Source organism: Mastacembelus armatus, chromosome 12 (assembly GCF_900324485.2).
Source record: "Mastacembelus armatus chromosome 12, fMasArm1.2, whole genome shotgun sequence".
Classification (NCBI taxonomy): domain Eukaryota; kingdom Metazoa; phylum Chordata; class Actinopteri; order Synbranchiformes; family Mastacembelidae; genus Mastacembelus; species Mastacembelus armatus.
Genome location: NC_046644.1, coordinates 7,973,549 through 7,992,508, shown reverse-complemented (window position 1 = coordinate 7,992,508; position 18,960 = coordinate 7,973,549). Strand labels below are relative to the sequence as shown.

Sequence of the window (18,960 nt, the reverse complement as noted above, 5' to 3'; positions counted from 1 at the left end):
CATTATGTGAGCGATCTGAAGCTGTCAGATTTCAAAACTGTATTGTTTGCTGATAGACGGGCTAAATACCCCCCCAGTTTCAAGCATACGCGCACATAACGTACTCAAGCGTTTGCACCCAGAGAGTCCCAAATGCATGCACACACACTGTGCGGATTTTGATGGGCAAACCAGCACTTAGAAAACGAAGAGCAGAGATGGGGATTGTGATGCTCTGACAAGGGATGCAATTTTAATTTCACCCCCTGTCACTCTCCTCAATATTTGCTCAGATGAAATACATATGAGCTGCCAATCACTCACACATACAAATAGACACACAAGTGCACACCCACAAATACACAATCTCTCAATCGCATTCATGCATGAAAACTTTTACTTACTTTTTCCTTCTTTTGAAATCACAGGTACAACTACACAAAGCTTCATCATTTAATATATTATAACTGAAAAAGAAACTTTTTTAAGGCAGGGGCTAACACTAGAGTTGGATATTGGCAGTTGAGATCCCAGTAATTTACAGGAATTGTCATGGTAATGAACTCCCCTGTCGTGTGAAGAAAACTGGAGATTTATTTATTTTTTTTAGCTTTTGTCTCTGTCTGCACCTGCATGTTTGCCTGCATTGCTATTAATGTATGCTAAAATAAATCTCAGTAGCACTTTAAGGAACTGTAAAGTGTAATCTTATAATGCTGTTACTACAGTAATATAACTAAACTACTTTTTCATGTAGTAAAAAGCAGCTTGCATTATAGCTTTGTGACAAAATACACTCTAGAATAAGTGAATGAAGCACAAAATCTGTGAACATGTGTAGCAGCAAGTGCAGAAGATAATTCATGTTACAATGCTTCCATGCCTTAACAATAAAACCAAAATGGATGCAGACAACAAATTTTCCTTCCCTGTCACTGCACATAGTGAAAAAAGTCAGGTCACTTGTAAGAACAACACAATACGGTCCCTTATAACCTATTAAAGCTGGTAAGAAAATGCTGAAAAACAGGCATAAAATTATCCTGTATTGTTGATATTGTTATTAAGTCAGAAAATGACCATCACTTCAAATATTTTGGTTTAAAACCAAATTTATTTATGAAAATCCTGAGGCTGTATTCATAAAGATCCTAAGAATCCTCAAAGAGCTCCTAACTTTCAGCTTGGAGTCTTAGAGTGATTTAGGACTAATCTTAAAGCAACTCTGTGCAGGGAACAGGCAGAAACTCTTATCTCACTGAGGAGGTGGGGCTGACCCGATTGTTACTTATGACGCATCTTTTTGAAGACCACATACAAACAAACGTACATGATATATTATGAGCCTTTGGAAAAAAATAGGCTTACCCTATTCACACAAAGTAACTGGGGAAATATGGTCTTGCTGTTTATAGTCTGCAATGAAAACAACTTGAACGTTGATGCAGTGGTTCCTCTTTCTATTTACATAAACCTCTTCATTTTCTGACAGTGCAATAATTTGGATGTGTGATCCATCAGTTACTCCAACAACACTGGGGAAGCTCATATGTGCCTTTTTGTGAGCCTGCAAGGTGTGAATGTCTTGTGGAAACGAAATGAACTGTGACATGATATGAGGTTCTGAGAGAGTGCTGTAATTGTTTGCATCATCACTCTGCTGATGGATGATTGTGACAGACCCAAGTCATCACTGCTGCATTGTTGTATTTTTACCAGTTGCCAAATATTTGAGTTGTGATGACTTTGATTTCTGGCGTGGTGGCGTGTTTGCGCTGGGTAGGAGACGTGAGTGCATCTCCAATAAGATCAACCACAAACATTATTCCTGCACAATCTGATCTGTAACATTTGATTAACTCACTGTGATTCTGTTTTGAGCACATTTCTTCTCCCTCTTCATCTTTCTGCCATTTTCTCCCCTGCTGAAGAAACTCTCCCCTCCTACCTACTCCCAACGCCTTTCCTCCCTGAGATCTTTTAAGGGTTAAGATGCTTTATGAATAACTTTGAGTTCATAATTACACGTTTGTCAAAAAACATGATCATCTACATCTTTGGACATACTTATTGTCTGGGGAAGCATGTGCCTTTGTAGGTAAACAACTGGGTGGATCAAGTGTATTAGCATCTGTTTCCTACTTATACTAAATATATTATGGTGGAAGTGCATTTCCCAGTTTATCTGTTTATTTATATGCCAGTTCCCCCTTAATGAAAAGCATAATTCAGGTGTGACAGTTTTATTTAATTTTAGGCACAATTAATTTTACAGTTTAAGAAAACCTTTCTTTTTTCTGTACTGTAATAAGCTATTTGAGTGTAAAAGCTTTTCTTTTCAAACACCATTAGCTGGGTCATTTATGAAAACATTCCCTGGTGTGTTTAACATCTTTGACTGTTTTATTGCTTTTTGACATTTTAGCCTGACTCTAAAAGCTTTTTCATGTTCTTGAACGTCACTCAGCAGCATTCGCAGATAGGTTTCTTCTGAGCTGCTTATACATGGTGTACTGGTGTTCATGTGAAGGATATTATAAATGAGAAATGGAAGTTTAGAGATACTGTAGTGTAGTGAAGAGAGTGGGAAAGACAGTGAGATGGCAGGAGAGGAGAAGTGGAAACATGAAGTAGGAGAAGGATGAAGCTAAACAAAGAGTAAGAGGTAATGGAAGATGACAGAGGATTGTAACAGCTGGATTCTCGAAGCAAAAGAACAAGAAATTTCACTTTCCCTTCTTTGCCTCTATTTAGAGTGCTCACTCTGTTCCCCACACGCAGACATGCACACATCTTATTCACTGCAGGTCTCAGCAGCAAGCAGACCCTTAGACTTTGTCTGTAACAGAGCCAACCATATCTTCATGCTGGACAGCAGAACGGATGGGGAAAGGGAAAACAGGCAGGCCATATTTGAATATTATGATCTGGATTCAAGCTGTCTTGTTGACAGGGACCCACCTTGCTCGAGCGTCTTTCAACAGGATGGTGAATTCAATAGTGTAGTTTTGTTGTAGATGACTCTTACCTCTGACCTCCTAGTGGAAGTTTGAAATCAACAGAGCAACCTTAACCCTGTCATCTCTAAAGCTGACAAATTAACGTATATCTTTGGTGTTTAAGGTGTACAAAAGGTGTACATATAAAAAATGTAGGAGAGGAGATTCGACTATTTTTAGACAGACAACACTAACACGCCATTTCTGCTAACCCCATCAGGTTGGTTATAATGCTTGAACCAAATCTAGGGTACTTACCAGTTCCCTTAAATGGTCATTGTATGGTTCTTGAACCTCTTCTCTTATAACCATGAACTGTCCCTTTAAATATTTCTGTTTATCTACAGGTTAAAGAAAAAGTTTCCAGTTGGAAAAACATGTTTGCTTCCTTGCCCATAGTTAAGTGAAAAGATTAATGCTGCTCTTGTGTCTTTATAGTCTAGCTAGTCTTTCTTTTCCCAGTATTTTGATAAGTTACCCAGGTACTGGATGTTGCTTTAAATGAAGCATCCAGTCATGTATGTAATTTCAGTCTTGTCTTCTAAATCTCTGCAAGAAACTTTTCTTTCAAATAACAAGATTTATTAAGTAAGTCAGCCTCAGCTTTGATTAAACAATTGCTTTCAATGTGGAGAAAAACTCAAAAATGGAGTAATGTGGCAGCATGGTAGGTGAGTGGTTAGCACTGTTGCCTCACAGCAAAAAGATTTCTGGTTCGAAACCTGGCAGCGGCCTTTCTGTGTGGAGTTTGCATATTCCAGTGTGAGTTGCGTGGGTTTTCTACGGGTACTCCAGTTTCTTCCCACAGCTGCTTTTGTGACCTTTTCTTGGCCTTCTCTGATTTGTAAGAAGCGTCACTTATTAGAGTGAATTGCAAGCATCTGACAGCCCCTTTCCTCATTAAAGATATGTTTTAGAGCATATTTTAACTGAAAAATATTTGGTAAAAAGTTGCATACAACAGCTGAAAAAGCAATGGTTGACAAAAGCCGGAGAGAATGAGAAAGTAAAAAGAGGAGCGCACCATTCACTTCCATCATCATGAAATCAACATGATGAAATCAACATGAAATATTAAAATTGCTAATACAATTGTTTTATGTGAGGCCATAATGACATGACTAAATGCATATGAAATATTGTAGTTGTGTATTTGTTTATGGTGTGCTATAGCTTTAAGAGCTGCTGGCCATAGCCCATCCCAGAGAGGATGGACCCATTAGGCTGATGAACAGAGAGAGAGAAAGAGAAAGAGAGAGAGAGGGAGGGAGATACAGTGAAAAGCCTAACAGTAGTAAGATAAGTAAAGAAAGGAATACTATTTGATGTAAAGGGATTTGACTAGTGAGAGGAACCGCAAAGGAGGGAGAAAAGGCCACTTCAGGGACCATAAAAGTGAAAGAAGATAGAGAGATACTGAGAGATTCAGAGAGAGGACAGGAAGCGGCTATCTATCCATCTCTCACATGGTGTTGTAGGCGTCTATGGGTCTGTCAGTCACTCAGGAGGACAGGCGGACACACTCATTCGCCGACTCTTTGTCTCTTGCACACACTCACGCTGATGCCTTTACTCTGTGTGTGTCTACAGATGGCAAACCTTGTGACATCGTTGTGCTGTGTAGTTCTGGCCGCAGTGGTGGTAGCCTACGCTCAGAGACGCAGTCAACTTGGTGAGTATGCGTTTTATCTTCATTGTTTCTGTTTTTTTTTTTTTTTCTACTGTGCTCTTCTTTGCCTCTTAACTTCACAGTGGCCTTCTCTTCTCAGCTTCCTTTTCCTATCTCTGCATCCCTCTACAAATCTCACTTCAGTTTAGTATAACTGATGTTCATTCTACTCTATGGCGCTCTGCTTTATTTGCAACTTCCCCCGACTCCATTACTCCACTTTGATCATACCACCTTTTATTTGGTTAGTTCATCTTATTCAATGCCCTCTGCTTTTATAATACTGTCTGTCAGTGCATACACTACTAATGGTTTTGCAGCAAACTTTTAATTGCGATCTAGCTGATGACTTGTGAAGTTATGGGGTAAGATTTTTTTAAATTGTGAATGTCACTGTAATTTCACTACAGGCTGGTTACTTGTTGTGGGCTCGAAGGTGCAGCAGTAAAAAGAATGACCCTGTGAGATAGCTTAGGTGGAATTCACACAAACAAAAAAACAATGGCTGACCAAATTAGCTTGTCATCCCTCACTGCGTGGTGCTCATATTTTTTGCCACATTGCCAAGGCTACCTCCATAACAAATAATATCTCAAACAAAGAAACCAGTCAGGTCAACTGATGATCATGAGCATGTTTCAAATGATTTGTGTGCTGAGGTTTTGAGAGGGAAGAGAAAAGCTGAAAAGACCTTCTTAACGCAGTGACTGCTCTTCTGAGAGTTCACACAGGATGCATGACCATAAATTAGACAGTAAATGATGTGTGTGTTTAACAGTGGAGTCAATTTGTCACTTGGGCTGTTTAGGTCAGCTGACCCAAAAAAAAAAAAAAAAAGTCTAAGAAAGTCAATAATTCCACAGTGATGCACAGTACTATGTCACGAGGGTGTCTTAGACACATGAGCAAATACACAAACAGGAGAAATGGCTTACGAAATAGGAATGTTATCTTTGGGGATTAGGTGAACGTAGCAAAGAAGTTGAAGACAGACAGAGGACAACTGGAAGAAATCAAGAATGATTGAACAGAAACAAAGACTGACAATAAAAATCAGGAGGAATAATAATTGGCTCAAAGAATGGGCTGAGAGAAAATCAGAGCTGTGCCTTAAACGCCCCCCTATTTTAGTACAGCTTATTACAACTTCTTTTTTTTGCCATATAATATGAAGCTGTATAGCGGTGATCAATCCTTATCTACTTTTAATTTTGTGCAGTTTGTAAAAAAGCACAAAGTAAATAAGATAGGAAAAGCAGGCAAAAACAAAAAAAGTTGACAAGGCAGCACTTCAGGGATTAACTGATGTGGATAGACAGAGGTATGAGTAACATGAACAGAAGAAAGAGAGCTGTCAGTTCAGTCTTCTGGAAAAAAAAAAAAAACTCTGAGTGTGTGAGCACCGTAGTGTAGCTGCCACTGTCTATCACTTCTTTCTGCTTTTTTGTGATCCTGAATCACCTGCCACATGCATGCATATACCCTAGTATGCAAATATTGTATGATTTTTGTATAAGCATTGGCCCCATGACAAAGGTCAATAACAATATAACAGCAAAAGGATTGCCAAATATACCTTTGAACCCAAAATCATATGGACACATATAAACACTGTTATACTCACACAGAGACACTCAAATACACATCTGTCTGTCTTGGAAAGTGTCTTGTTTCTATGACAAATTGCTAGCCTGTTTGATTGACAGGAACCCCTGGGGTCTGCCCCACTTGGCAGGAAGCGTGCAACATGCACACACATGTATACACACACAAGACCAACACATGTGCACACACACATGCAGAGAAAGTACAGAGGAATAGAAAGGGTATAAGCTCTCGTGCTACCTTCATCTGTATGTGCATATAAATGAAGGTAGCACAGACTTGTGTGTAGTTGTGTGTGTGTGTGTGTGTGTGTCTAACATTGAGTATATGGGAAATCCATTAGAGACTTCATAATTAATGACAGCAGTACATTGCCAAGCAAAGACAATAAGAAACCCTGGTAGAAAACATCCACAGATACAGTCAAACAAATTGATACAAGTTCTACATATAGAATTGTCAGTGTCGTTTTGAAGAAGAGAGATAGGAAGTGAAAGAAAGGCAGGTAGGCCACCCAGTTGGAATGTTCTTCTACTATTTAATAGCCCGCTTGGGCTTCCCATCAGACTATAGTTACGGCTCAGTAGGTCCCTACTCATCTACTGGAACCTACTGGTACTTAATAAAAGGTTTAGTAGGTCAATATCATCCCAAATATCTTCATTGTCTTCAAATGAAGATGGAGCTTTCTTGCTTTAAATAAGTTATGTCCTTATGTTTGAATACAACTACTACTCAGTTTGGTTAAGACATTAAAATTACTTCATTAGATTTAGAAAAAGATTGACTTGTATTATATTTGTCTTAAACCACCATGGGTCACTATGCACTGTGGGTGCACATTAATCGGCTGTAACAATCTTCTCAACTACATTTATGTCAGTGCTAATTGCCATTAAATGCTGGCTCTCATTGGTTCCAGTAGGTGTAGTAGTGACCTGCTGACCTATACATATGGGACAGATGGATGCTGATAATGCTTATTCAGTAGCATGACAACAGTGAAATTGGCTGAGAAGGTGTACATGACAAATTGAAGTAATGACAAAATGAGTAAAGAAAATTGAGACAGAAAAAAAGACCTTGTTTGAGTAGGTGTAAGCAGCATTAAATTGAATACAATATAAGAAAATACATCTTGATACAGCGTTGAGTAGGAACACTCTAATTATCCCTTAGTGTCAAATAAATCTATTGCTGGATTCATTTAAAAAAAAACAAACAAAAAACTAAACTTTGTTATTATGAATTCAACAATAATCGATGGAAGTGCTTGCAATGAAGAATATCTTGAAATATTTTAGCACAGCTGGTGTACATTATCAAAACAATATGTGAAAACAACTAATTAACACATAAACTTGATTTACATCTCATACAGATTGGATTCTGGACTGAATTTGTTTTTGTTTTAGCTTTTATATCCAGAGAGCAAATCAAGTACATAAATCAACAAAATGAATGAATTAGGATTAGTTACTAAAAACACCATAATGCCTCAAACACTACCTGTGGGATCAATAAAAGGTGAGATATTTCACTCTGTGTCATTTCCAGCACTGTTGCATAATTTGTGAAGCTACACAATTTTTCCCGTAAGTATAAAAACTTTTCTGATACTGAGGAAAGTTCACTGAATGTGCGATTGCCGTTCACGTTTCGTAATGTGAACAACAACAAAAAAAACCTCTTACATGGAAACCCAAGCAACAGAAAAGACAACCCCTTAATGAGACATCACTTGATACAACAAAGGAAAAAGGAAGTAATTGAAAGCATTAAACCCCCAGAGAGAAAGGCATTGACATTCAGAGGCCATGCCAATTAATCTCCCTTGAATATGAATTTGATTTTGATTGCCAGTGAAAAATAGATCATGAGATGGTTTCAGTGGCATGGGAAAAATATTGGGTGGGTGGAAAAGATGCAAGACAGATGTGGGGAAAGACATGAGAGAATACAGAACAGATGACAGATGAAGTGACAAGAGAGTGAGAGTATGGGAGACAGAGTCGGAGAGGGGCAATGCAGACCCAATTATTAAGACCGATTTTATGGTATATTGCTCAAACACACGTAATTCCTGTTTTCAATATGAAAAACCGAAGCATTCCTTAGGGCTCAGAGTAAAACTAAATGCTAAAATCAGTGCAAGTGTAAACCACTAACAAATACCGCAAATGTTATGACATGAAATTTGCCTGCAAGATGCTGAAGGCCAACTAGTACCAGACATGCTGTTCTGTTCTGCTGACCCTGACCTCTGAACCTCCCTGTGCTTGTTGAGGTGAAGAAAAGATTCCTTGAGGGATGAATAAGGTAATTTTTATTCATTAGATAGACAGCGTATTGTGCTGCCAGCAGAACAAAGGATCATGAAAAATACGTTTATGTGCAGAGCCATAGGAAGTGAAACCTTATGTTGATGAGGTGAGCAACGTGAGTATTTTCAAGTTGTCAATCATGATAATGCCAATTATAGTGTATTGTCAAATAGACCAAATGTACATATTAAACTGTACTATTACAAAATACATAACTGATTAATTATACATAACTGCATAATTATAGACATCCTCAAGGCAAAGGTCTAAATTAAAACAAATTGTTTTTGTAATTGGCTGACTTTGATTGTTTACATGGTTCATCATGCTATTAGATCAAAATCAGTGAGGATTCAGTCTAATTATTTTCAGGTCTAATTCGGAAACAGTTCTAACTATCCCCTTATATGTGGCTTCTTTTGAACAGTGGTTTCATGCAGGCTTTCTACACCTTTGTTTCAAATTAAGTCCAACATTTTAAACCTGTTGACCTGTCCAGGTTGTACCCCTGCCTTTCACCCAAAGAGAGCTGGGATAGGCTCCAGCAGATCCCTGTGACCCTGGTTAAGGAATAAGTGGGTATAGAAAATGGATGGATAGATGGATTTTGAACTTGTTAAGATCTCTGAAACACATGTACTTGCACTCACTGACAATTGCAAAGTGTAAAATCAGGCAACTGAGCGATACCCAGAGTATAAGTTTAAAATTTGATCTATTCGTAAGTGAAGGACTGAGAGTTGAAAAGACAATTCGTACTTTACACATAGACACAGTTAAAAATTGGAATTTCAAACGGAAACAACACACATTCCTCACGGCTGCTCTGGATGTCTGTTTCTTCCAGATTATTCTATTTCAGCAGTGATACGATCACTCACATTACAAACAAGGTGAACCCTCTCATGCACAGACAACCTGGAGATTGATCGCGTACTTGCACGAAATAAGCCTTATTTTCTCTCACTATTTGTCTTAATCTGATACCTTCTTCACCCTCCTCTCTTTGCCTTTTGTTCAGGCTCATTTTAATCTTGAGATATACCTGAAAGTCCCTATCAAAGCAATACAGTGCCATTAATCGGGTGCCTTACACAGTAAATACTAAGAACAAGCACAACAGGAATACCAATGAGTAAATTACAAGAACACTCGATGGAAAGTGGAGGAGGGGACAAATCAATTAAGAAAATTAAACACAGGATGAAGATAATACAGTGCAATTGAGATTGAGTGAATTTTCTATTTAGCTTTTTTATGACAGCAAGAGCAGTGCTATATCTGTCCTCCCACCCCCATGCACCATATCTGCCTGTGTGTGTGTGTGTGTGTGTGTGTGTGTGTGTGTGTGTGTGTGTGTGTGTGTGTGTGTGTGTGTGTGTGAGTGAATGTGGTGACATCATGCTGTTGACTGAGAGAGCATGTTATTTATTGGAGTCCATATCCTGATTGAGAGACGAACGTTTCCACTCATAATCATCCCCTTCATCTCTTCCCTCCCCCTCCCTCGGTGTCTTTTATGCCTCTCTATTTCCCCTCCCTCCTCCTCTTTCGCTCATTCAGTGCTGTGCCCTCTTCCTCCACTTCATCGTTCACATCATCCACACTTGTCGCCCTTTCAGTTTTTCTTCGTATGTGACTTCCTTCTTTTCTTTCCTCACCTCTCTAATTTCTTTGTATTACTTTCTATCTCAAGATCTCTTTTGCCTTTGCCCCATTATACCTCTATCTCCTCCTCTCTTGTCTTTCTATCCATCACCGAAATGGTCAACAGCAGATTTATTGCCCATGACATCATTTGCTGCTGACACTACACCAGTGTTTCATCTCTGGCCTTTGCTGAGCTTCTTTACCTCACACTGACTCGATCTAATTACTATGGACAGAGAAGCGAGAGCAGAAGGGAGACGGGGATCAGGAAATAGAATGGCAGAGTGGAAGAGAGTGGATGAGAGACAGAGGAAGAGTATGACGTTAACTCTCACACTAATTCTATGGTATTGCAGCTGTCGAAGCTGCATTTCTTTCTTGAGCATTTGACACATGCTGCTATGACTTAACAACGTGTCTGGGCATACGCTGTGCTACACTACAGTTTTACTTATTGACACCCTGGTGAATGCATAATATTAAATGTACTTACTGAATTATTCCTTGCAACTTTTAACACCCGCAATCATGAATGACAGCCAAGTTCAATCTAATTCATGTACACGTGGAGATGCACATATGGCCAGATGTATTTGGTATTAAAAGCAAAAGGAGATGTTAGTTGGAAAATACACAGCGAGATATTAGAGATATTTCTGGGAATGGGATTTATTGATTGTCTTAGATGTAGCTTCAGCAAGGGGACAACGGTGTCATCCAATATGACTTCACAAGTTTGCTCAGTTATTGGTTATAATGGTAAGGACGTGTCCCTACTGTCCATATGCAAAACTGAGCTCTTGCATGTCAGTGCTCTATGTACCACTGTTATGTGAGCACTTATATAGCTCATAGTCTCAATATATACATCTAGGACATCAGTCGGCAGAGAAAGCTACTATAATTGCAATATTTTCCTAACTTAATTATGTAGCTTTTTCATACAGTATACTTTCAGTTATGAGTTTTATGAATTCTAAATGCAAATGCAAAATGGCCTACCATTTTGATCCAGTCAGAGAGGTTATTTATTTAGTTCTGACATTTAAAGTCAGATTTTCCTTATAATACAGAAGAGTACAGAAGAGAGTACTGAATTCTCTTAAGACCTAACCATCCAAACATATTGATGCAAGCAAGTCAACACAAATAAGGCAAAAATCATTGAGCTTTAATGACAACACACTGAGAGAGTTTGGCCTCTAAAATTGACACAGCATGTTGACCGAACTAAAATGTCTCATGATGAAAGCACTTGAAATAGCAGCTGCTGTTTGTGATCTGCACTTTCACAAGTACAAAAGACAAATCTAGACAACTAATGGTGATCAATTTTACCATGTACTTTAACCAGTCTCTGATGTGTCATCACAGAAAACAGACAGCTGTTATAAATGAGTAGATAAGGAGACATTGATGTCTGTGCGATGTTTCAATTTGCCTGTATGTCTTGTATGTGTGTGCCATGTATCTGCTGGTGGAGAACCTTGTTCGCACTCATTACCCTGAGTAGCACTCAGTCTAATCAGCGTTCTCTGCTTGGCAAGCTGTTAGTATTGAATTCAAGCTTGAGTTCAACCAGTTGATTGACTGACTGGATTGGCAGATGGATTACAGTCTGACTGACTGGGTGACTGGCACGGAGGTAAAGTAAAGCAATACTAATCACATTCAGTCATGGCTTTGAAATGCAGAAACTAAAGAAAACATGTAGTCTATGATTTTGGCAGAGAGAAGAAGCAAAAGCAAAAATATAATCTGTTCAGCATGTTCTGGGTTTTACCCACAGGTTCTACTACCAGTTATATGTACCCAAAAAACCTCAGATGGAAAGTGCCCAGGAGGTACTGTATCCTGATCAGCAGCCAGAAGCACCTTAAATAGCACCTCTTGACATGACGGAGGAGTGACTCTCTAAATTTTAAACATTTAAAGTTTTGAGTGCTAGACCAATTGATGTTCAGAACCTGTATCTATGAAGATGTCTACTGTTAAAAACAGATTTTTGGCATAATAAGGAATAATCACAGGTATAGACTATTAGATCACTTTTACTAGAGAAGACTCTCTACACAATCCACTTGTGATCGTAGAGTGGTTATCTTCAACGAGGTATAGCATTTGTGGAAATAATGTTCAGTTGGAGCCACAGTTAGAGAATGCGCATTTTTTTAGCAATCTAAAACTGGAGCCAAAACAGAACTAGCTATTGAAACACAACTATAACAAGGATGGCCCCACTGAATACACGAAAACACAGTCATCCACTGTCAATCAGCCTGTATTTTCCATCCTAAATGTGTGTCATATGTTCTGAATTTGAGTGAAAGACATAAGCCAAAAAGAGACTTGGGCAATAACAAATATCTATAGAATACATTATTGTTCAGTACTGAATGGTCTGCAGTCGGTCCAGTATAGATGCAGGGTTCCCGACTGTGATAAAATCTGTTTGGTAATGGACCATTTCCAACCAATCGCAGTTCTTTATGCTAAGATATGAAATCTCGGTATCTCACAATCTGAGCAGTGTTTTGTGCAGCTGTGTGTGAGTGTATATATGTGTGTGTACATCCAGTTCAGCTCCTTTAATTCATTAATCTTTTAGAAGGGATTCCCAGTAAAGCTTTGATCAATGTTCTCTCTCTCCCTCTCTCTCTGTGTGATGGCTCCATCCCCAAAGTCAAGCAGTCAAATACTGTACACTACAGTTCCTGCCTGTGTGGAGGCTGAATAATAACTAGGAACTCTTAATGAAATATGGTACAGTAGGTGATGACCATTACCCTTGCATGTTTTATCACCCTGTGTTCTGTTTGCTGACCCTGGTGTATTGCTAGATGATCTAGCTGTAGTGCTGGAGAGATGCATGGGAAGGATTTCAAGGGTTTGTTTATGGGTGACACTGTCAATCTGGATGATTTTGTTTAACAAGATGTTTGGATAGCGCATTGCTGCTGGTAGATTGTGAAGGTGATGAGGATTTTAGTGATGGCTAAGGTTCAAATGAAAGCTGATGGTAGTGACTGGCCAAAATAAAGTTTAAGATCACATTGGGACTTTTTTTTTTTTTTTTTTTTGCTCTCTTTAAGTTGATTACCCTCTTTTTGGTACAGACTCTGTACAGACTGGTACAGAGACAAATGATACAAAAATTTCATGGATTGTTTAGATTGTTTAGAAACTATACAACACCAAGCCTCTTTGAGAAAATAATGACTATTTTTAAGAAAACAGATGTATTGTGTAGTCAAACATTTTTCAAAAAGGCACAGCCTCTCTTGAACACCCAGAATTATTATTATAAAATCATTATTTTATTTTTTATTTTTTATTTTTTTTTGGAACAAAGGATAAATGTCATTGTTTCTAGACTCAAAAAAGAGCAAAGTTCAAAGCAAAACATCCTTGGGAAAGACAACTAACACTCGTCTATGGCTTACTCTAACCCCTGACCTCTCTGTTGTGCAGAATGTATAGTGTTATATTACTCATCAAGCGCTCACGTGTCGAGAAAATATAAATTCTAGATCCCCCACAAACCTTCCCACTCATTTTATACCATTTGATATAGCCCACTGAAACTGAAAAGGAACACACTGTGTGTTGTGTAGAAGAACACAGATGAGCAACAACAAGCCTTATTTTTTTTGTCTTCCTTCTTCCTTCCTTTACTTCTTTGCACATTACTGTCTCTGTCTCCATTATCTCTCTATCCTCCTGTCTTTCATTAACAACATTCAACAGACAAAAACAGCTCCTGTGATCTTTGACATTCAACAACTGAGTATCGGAAACTCAGAATTTGTGTTTTGTCCTTGTGTTCGTCTTTCTCTCTGCCTGGGCATATCTTTCGAACACACTCTCAAGATGAAAGTGGAGGCAGAATGAGAAGGATACACAGGTGAAACAGGTCTTGAACAGCTTTGTCAGCCAGTTCAGAGCCAGACACTCACCTTGGCTTTCACAATTCATTAAAAGAGCCAAATAATATGAATGCGCTATTGTTTTTTATTGCCTAATGTAAGTCATTAACGTAAGTGTATTCTAATGAGGCTTTCAGCAGGTCACAACCAGCCAGTGTTTAATGACAAATAAATAGAGAACAGAATGCTGCGAGGGCTTTAGTGTCAGACAGTGTTTAGCATTTTGGAGCTGGAACAGTAAATTTGGTTACTCACTTTTATTCAGCACTTCCTTAAACGCACAGCAGCGTTTCCATTATACACTAATTGTGACAAATTTTATAGGATGGTGATGTACTTGTGTGTGTCTGTTTCTCTACATATTAAGTGAATGTGGAGGGTAATGCTATATTTTATTTACTTTTTTAAGCCACCACCCCCATCACAACTCTATATTTTGTGTGTATGTGTGGGAGAGGGTGAACACATGTGACTCCTAACATTCAGGTGTTTCTGGAAGTGGAGGTTATAATGTGAAGGAGACAATGTGAATGTGTGTCTGAGTGAAAGCATGTCCTGAAGTGTGTGCGCATGAACATGCGTGTGTGTGTAGTTCAGTGACTTTTTCTATGTGGCTGTTCATAATGCCCTGATTAATTTTCCAACACCCTGTTGTGCAGCTGATGAGTGTGTGTGTGTGTGTGTGGGTGTGTGGGTGTATGTGTGTGTCTGACTGCTTGTTTGCATTCATGTTTGAACATAATTGTAGCACTGGGAAATAAAAGTAGGTTAATATTTGAGCAGATTAGGAATTCTACATTTCAAGTTATTAACCTTACTTTGGAATAGGCTGTAGTTCTTACATTCTGTGATTGTCTCTGAGGCATTTCAATGTATTTCCAATTACTGCACCATGCAAACAGAAACCTCAGCACTTTTTGCTTCCCATGCTGTATATCACAGGGTGTAGAAAGGCCTCCTTAATATATAGAGTTCTACATTTTTGGATGGTTTATGTATGCAAAATTTATTGTGTTGCTATTCTGATTTCATGGAGCACTTAATCTTCATTTAAAATGATGATGCAATGTAGCCCAGTTTTTTTAAATATAAAAACACATGCACATGCTCATGAGAAAAACAAAAAATATTATAGCTAAGTTGATTTCTGTGTTGTCGGGGATAAATACAGTCAGACAGATGTGTGAAAACCTGCTTTAAAAGGTTCTAAATGGCTGGTATTTTCTTTTTAGATGAAATAAAAATCCTACACTCCTGGTGTTCGAGAGAGAATGCTCAGGCAGAGCTGAAAGTGGAAACAACAGTCTGCACTTTCAAAGAAATCAACTTAACAAATCAATTTATTTTAGTCATTAAAAAAGGCATTTCATTTGTAGATGGATAGAATCGCCCCTCTATTGAATTGAGTGGCCATTTGCAAGAAGGATTTTCTGTTTCTAGAGCCATTTTGTTGATTCCAAACCATTAAATCTCAAGTTGTGTTTTCTTGTGCCATTAAAATCACTGAACTCCTACTAGTTGCCCCAATTCCTCCTGATAAACTGTTCAATAAGTTAATGTTGCCAGGAACCTAATGTAATTCCAGCCAGTTTGAGCAGAGTTTTGGCTAATGTTTCTTGGCAATAAAACTTTGTTCCAAGACATTGGAACTGAATCACCAGAGGCTTAAAAGGGGTCTCAGACCCTTCAGTGGTTCTACACTTCTAAATATACACATTTAATTTGATCTATTGTGAACAGAAAGGCCTTCAGTGTGACACACTGTTGGGAGAAAGTAGAAGACTGGCAGGGGGAAAAGATTGCCATTTATCACACTGAACCTCAGCTTAATTTAATTCAGATCAACTTTATTGTCATTCCTCTAAACTTAAGTCATTCTGCCTAACTTGAGAGAAATAAGAAAAAAAAAATGTTCCGAGTGCAGCTGAATGAAAACAGAGCAATGAATGCCAAAACAGATACTAGGAAAAGAGAAAAGAGTAAAAAACAATATCACATCCAAGGTGTAATAAACCAAGTCAAAAATAGGTTAAAATCCAAACTGATGACACACTGCTTTAGACTACTCAGATGAAAATAATAAAACTGAGCAAATAATTGTGTGTATAACAGAATAAAGACTTGGGAACCTTATTAGCATATTAGAAGTATTATTAAAAAGAATATGTGTTGACCTAAACTCCTTTAATCTGTGGTGTTTATTATTAATTTGTTTTGTATATCCAGCCACAATTTAGCTTCTTTACTTCCCACACTAGCCACGCAGTTCATCACAAGTCCTGTGTCCTTTTAAAGTTGAGCACATGACTTTCAGCAAGACAGTAAAACCCTTACTTGTTACTTCTTTGGATAGGAGCATCATTTGATTTAAAAAAATAAAACAGAAATGTCTTTGAAATATTACCAGGAGTGGTTCTGTGTTTCACTGCTTTGAGTGCTTGTTTTCTCTCTGGAAAACATTTTTTTTTTCTTTTTTTTGTACAGTCGAAAATAACAAAGCTTTGCCTTGTGCTGTCACTTTGTGCTTGTGTCTGTGTCACTTTGTATTTCTTGTAAACTTTTTGAAAAGAGGATGTCTAGGTATATAGCTGGGTTGTAAGCCAATATCTGTGTAGCAAAGAAAGCAAGCCAAATTGAGTGAACTTTAAAAAAGATAAAGAACACTACAGAATTCCTAAACGTGCTGTTTGTCCTTGCAGAGGATAGGCAACAAAAAGTAAAGCGCAGAAAAAGTGTGTCCATATTTGTGCACGTCCGTGCGCTCGTGATTGCATGCGTCTTTGTGCTTTCATTGCCTATGACTTTGTGCAAGGACAGTTTTATCTCCTTGGTGTGATTTTCTGTGGAGGAATGGATGCATACAGAAAACTATTTGCTCCCAAATCCTCATACTCTATTGTCTACGGACAATAGCCTCTCTGCACCCGATTCCAATTCAAATTCCGAAAACTTTCTTGTCCATCATGCTGACAGTAAACTAACTCCGGCTCAGAGATGGTGAAAGTCCACAGAGGCTTGAAGAATTGTGGCAGTGAAATTATACATGAGAGCAATTTAAAAAAAAACCCAAAAAAACATAAAACCACACCAACAAACAATATGTAATAATGGTAATATAATATTATGTATTACATATATAATATTATATACAATCCTCTGGGCAGCCTTTGAGTTACTGAATGAGAAGCAATTGCTGCACATCTTTCTGGATGCATAACCTCGTGTATCAGTTTCTTTGTGCTTTTGTTTCCAAACTAGTAGGTGCTGAGTTTTCACTGACTGTTTTTGCAAGTGGTGCAACAGTTTAATGGTTTGGGAGATTGTTCTTTTATTAATAGATAACAGGCTGGCCATGTGCAATGACCATGTACCCTTAAGGAAAATGCAGAAGCCCAGCCTGCTTCGTCTTTGTCAGACATGCAACTGAGACGCTGCCTCGGGGCACCCCAATGCATAATCCAGCAGGACTAACATTATGCAGTGCAGTGTCCCATCCTAGCCTAGGTGACCAGCCATGGGACTATGGTGCAAAATCTCATTTAGGCACTGGTAAATGGATAATATCACCTCTAGATCTGCGATGAATATCTCACCAAAGCTACATGTGTGGAGATGAGTGCTGAGCCAGGGGAGGGTGCACCCCCTGACCATCAATTACTGCCAATGGCAACAATAATAATGAAACAAGATAAGGATAACAGGGGAAATAAAAACAAACGTAGGTTCTGCTATGGCTTTTTAAAAACTTTTCGAATCCTTTCAAACATGCGTCATTGGGCTGTTAACCAGTTTTAAAACAAACTACATCACTTTTTTCTGTCAGTTGCATCCCTAAACCTTTAAAGTGGAACTGCATGACCTAGGCACTAAAGGTAGCCATCTCTATATGGATTGTGGTAGAATCTAATTTCAAATATCACCATAGGAAAAATGTGAATATCCTCATGCACACACTTAATTTCCAAGTGATTCCAAGCTGTTGGCGAGTCAGTCCTGGATTAGGCATTGCTAAATAGGAATTTATATAATAAATTCTTCTGAGTGTGAACAATAGTCCATATATCATGAAGTACCCCTGTGGTTAGTCAGTCGAACAGTAAGCATGTGTCTGTCTTTTTTCTTGTCAAGACATACTGTACACACATGATGAATTGAGGCAGGGCTATTTCATGTCTCACACATACCGCAAAAGTGGTTTTCTAATTGCACGTGTGTGTGTGTGTGTGTGTGTGTGTGTGCGTGTGTGCGTGTGTGCATGCGCGTGTGTGTGGACATGCGTGTACGTGCACAGACGAGTGCAGAAAGGAACACAGCTCAGTCCATGGTGTTGTGCTGTTCCGCTCAGCACTCTTTCTGAAAGGTTAACTTTAATCCTGAACTAATAACATGACAAAATTAAAGCAAATAAATGAATTTGTAGTCGAGAGAACACTGGGGTGAGTTTAACTTAATGCTGCTTATGTACACTAAACCTGTATCAGAATATTTTATCTTGATTTTGTAAAGTGAAATTAAGAGTAAGGAGGAAAAAAATCACCTGCTCCTTTATTTTTATAATTACTTTCTGCCCATGCCTTATTGGTCTCCTAGTGGAAGGCACATACTCTATACATGTAGCCTACAGCCTTGGTTATCCATGTGTGTTGGGGATTTAGGCTTATTATCATTGCTAGCCAGCAATGCTAAAATCCATCCTATCCTCTTGCAACCACACATACACAAGAGCCCAATATGTTCATGATGGACTGTGATATTAATTTGTGCACAAAAGTCCTTGAAGAATAAATGTTTGTGTAACTGTATGTGTC

General features: G+C 38.4%; 1 protein-coding gene across 4 annotated transcripts in view; it reads left to right on the top strand.

Moving 5' to 3' along the window:
• Positions 1 to 18,960, top strand: part of cntfr (ciliary neurotrophic factor receptor) — a 204,246-nt gene that overhangs the window by 74,491 nt on the left and 110,795 nt on the right. For 2 of the 4 annotated variants that reach the window (XM_026298385.1, XM_026298387.1), the window contains exon 3: positions 4,569 to 4,650. In XM_026298385.1, coding sequence (XP_026154170.1) covers positions 4,569 to 4,650 — 82 coding nt within the window. Of the gene's footprint in view, positions 1 to 4,223; positions 4,651 to 18,960 lie in introns of those variants that run through there. The other 2 variants (XM_026298384.1, XM_026298388.2) reach the window with 2 other exon arrangements.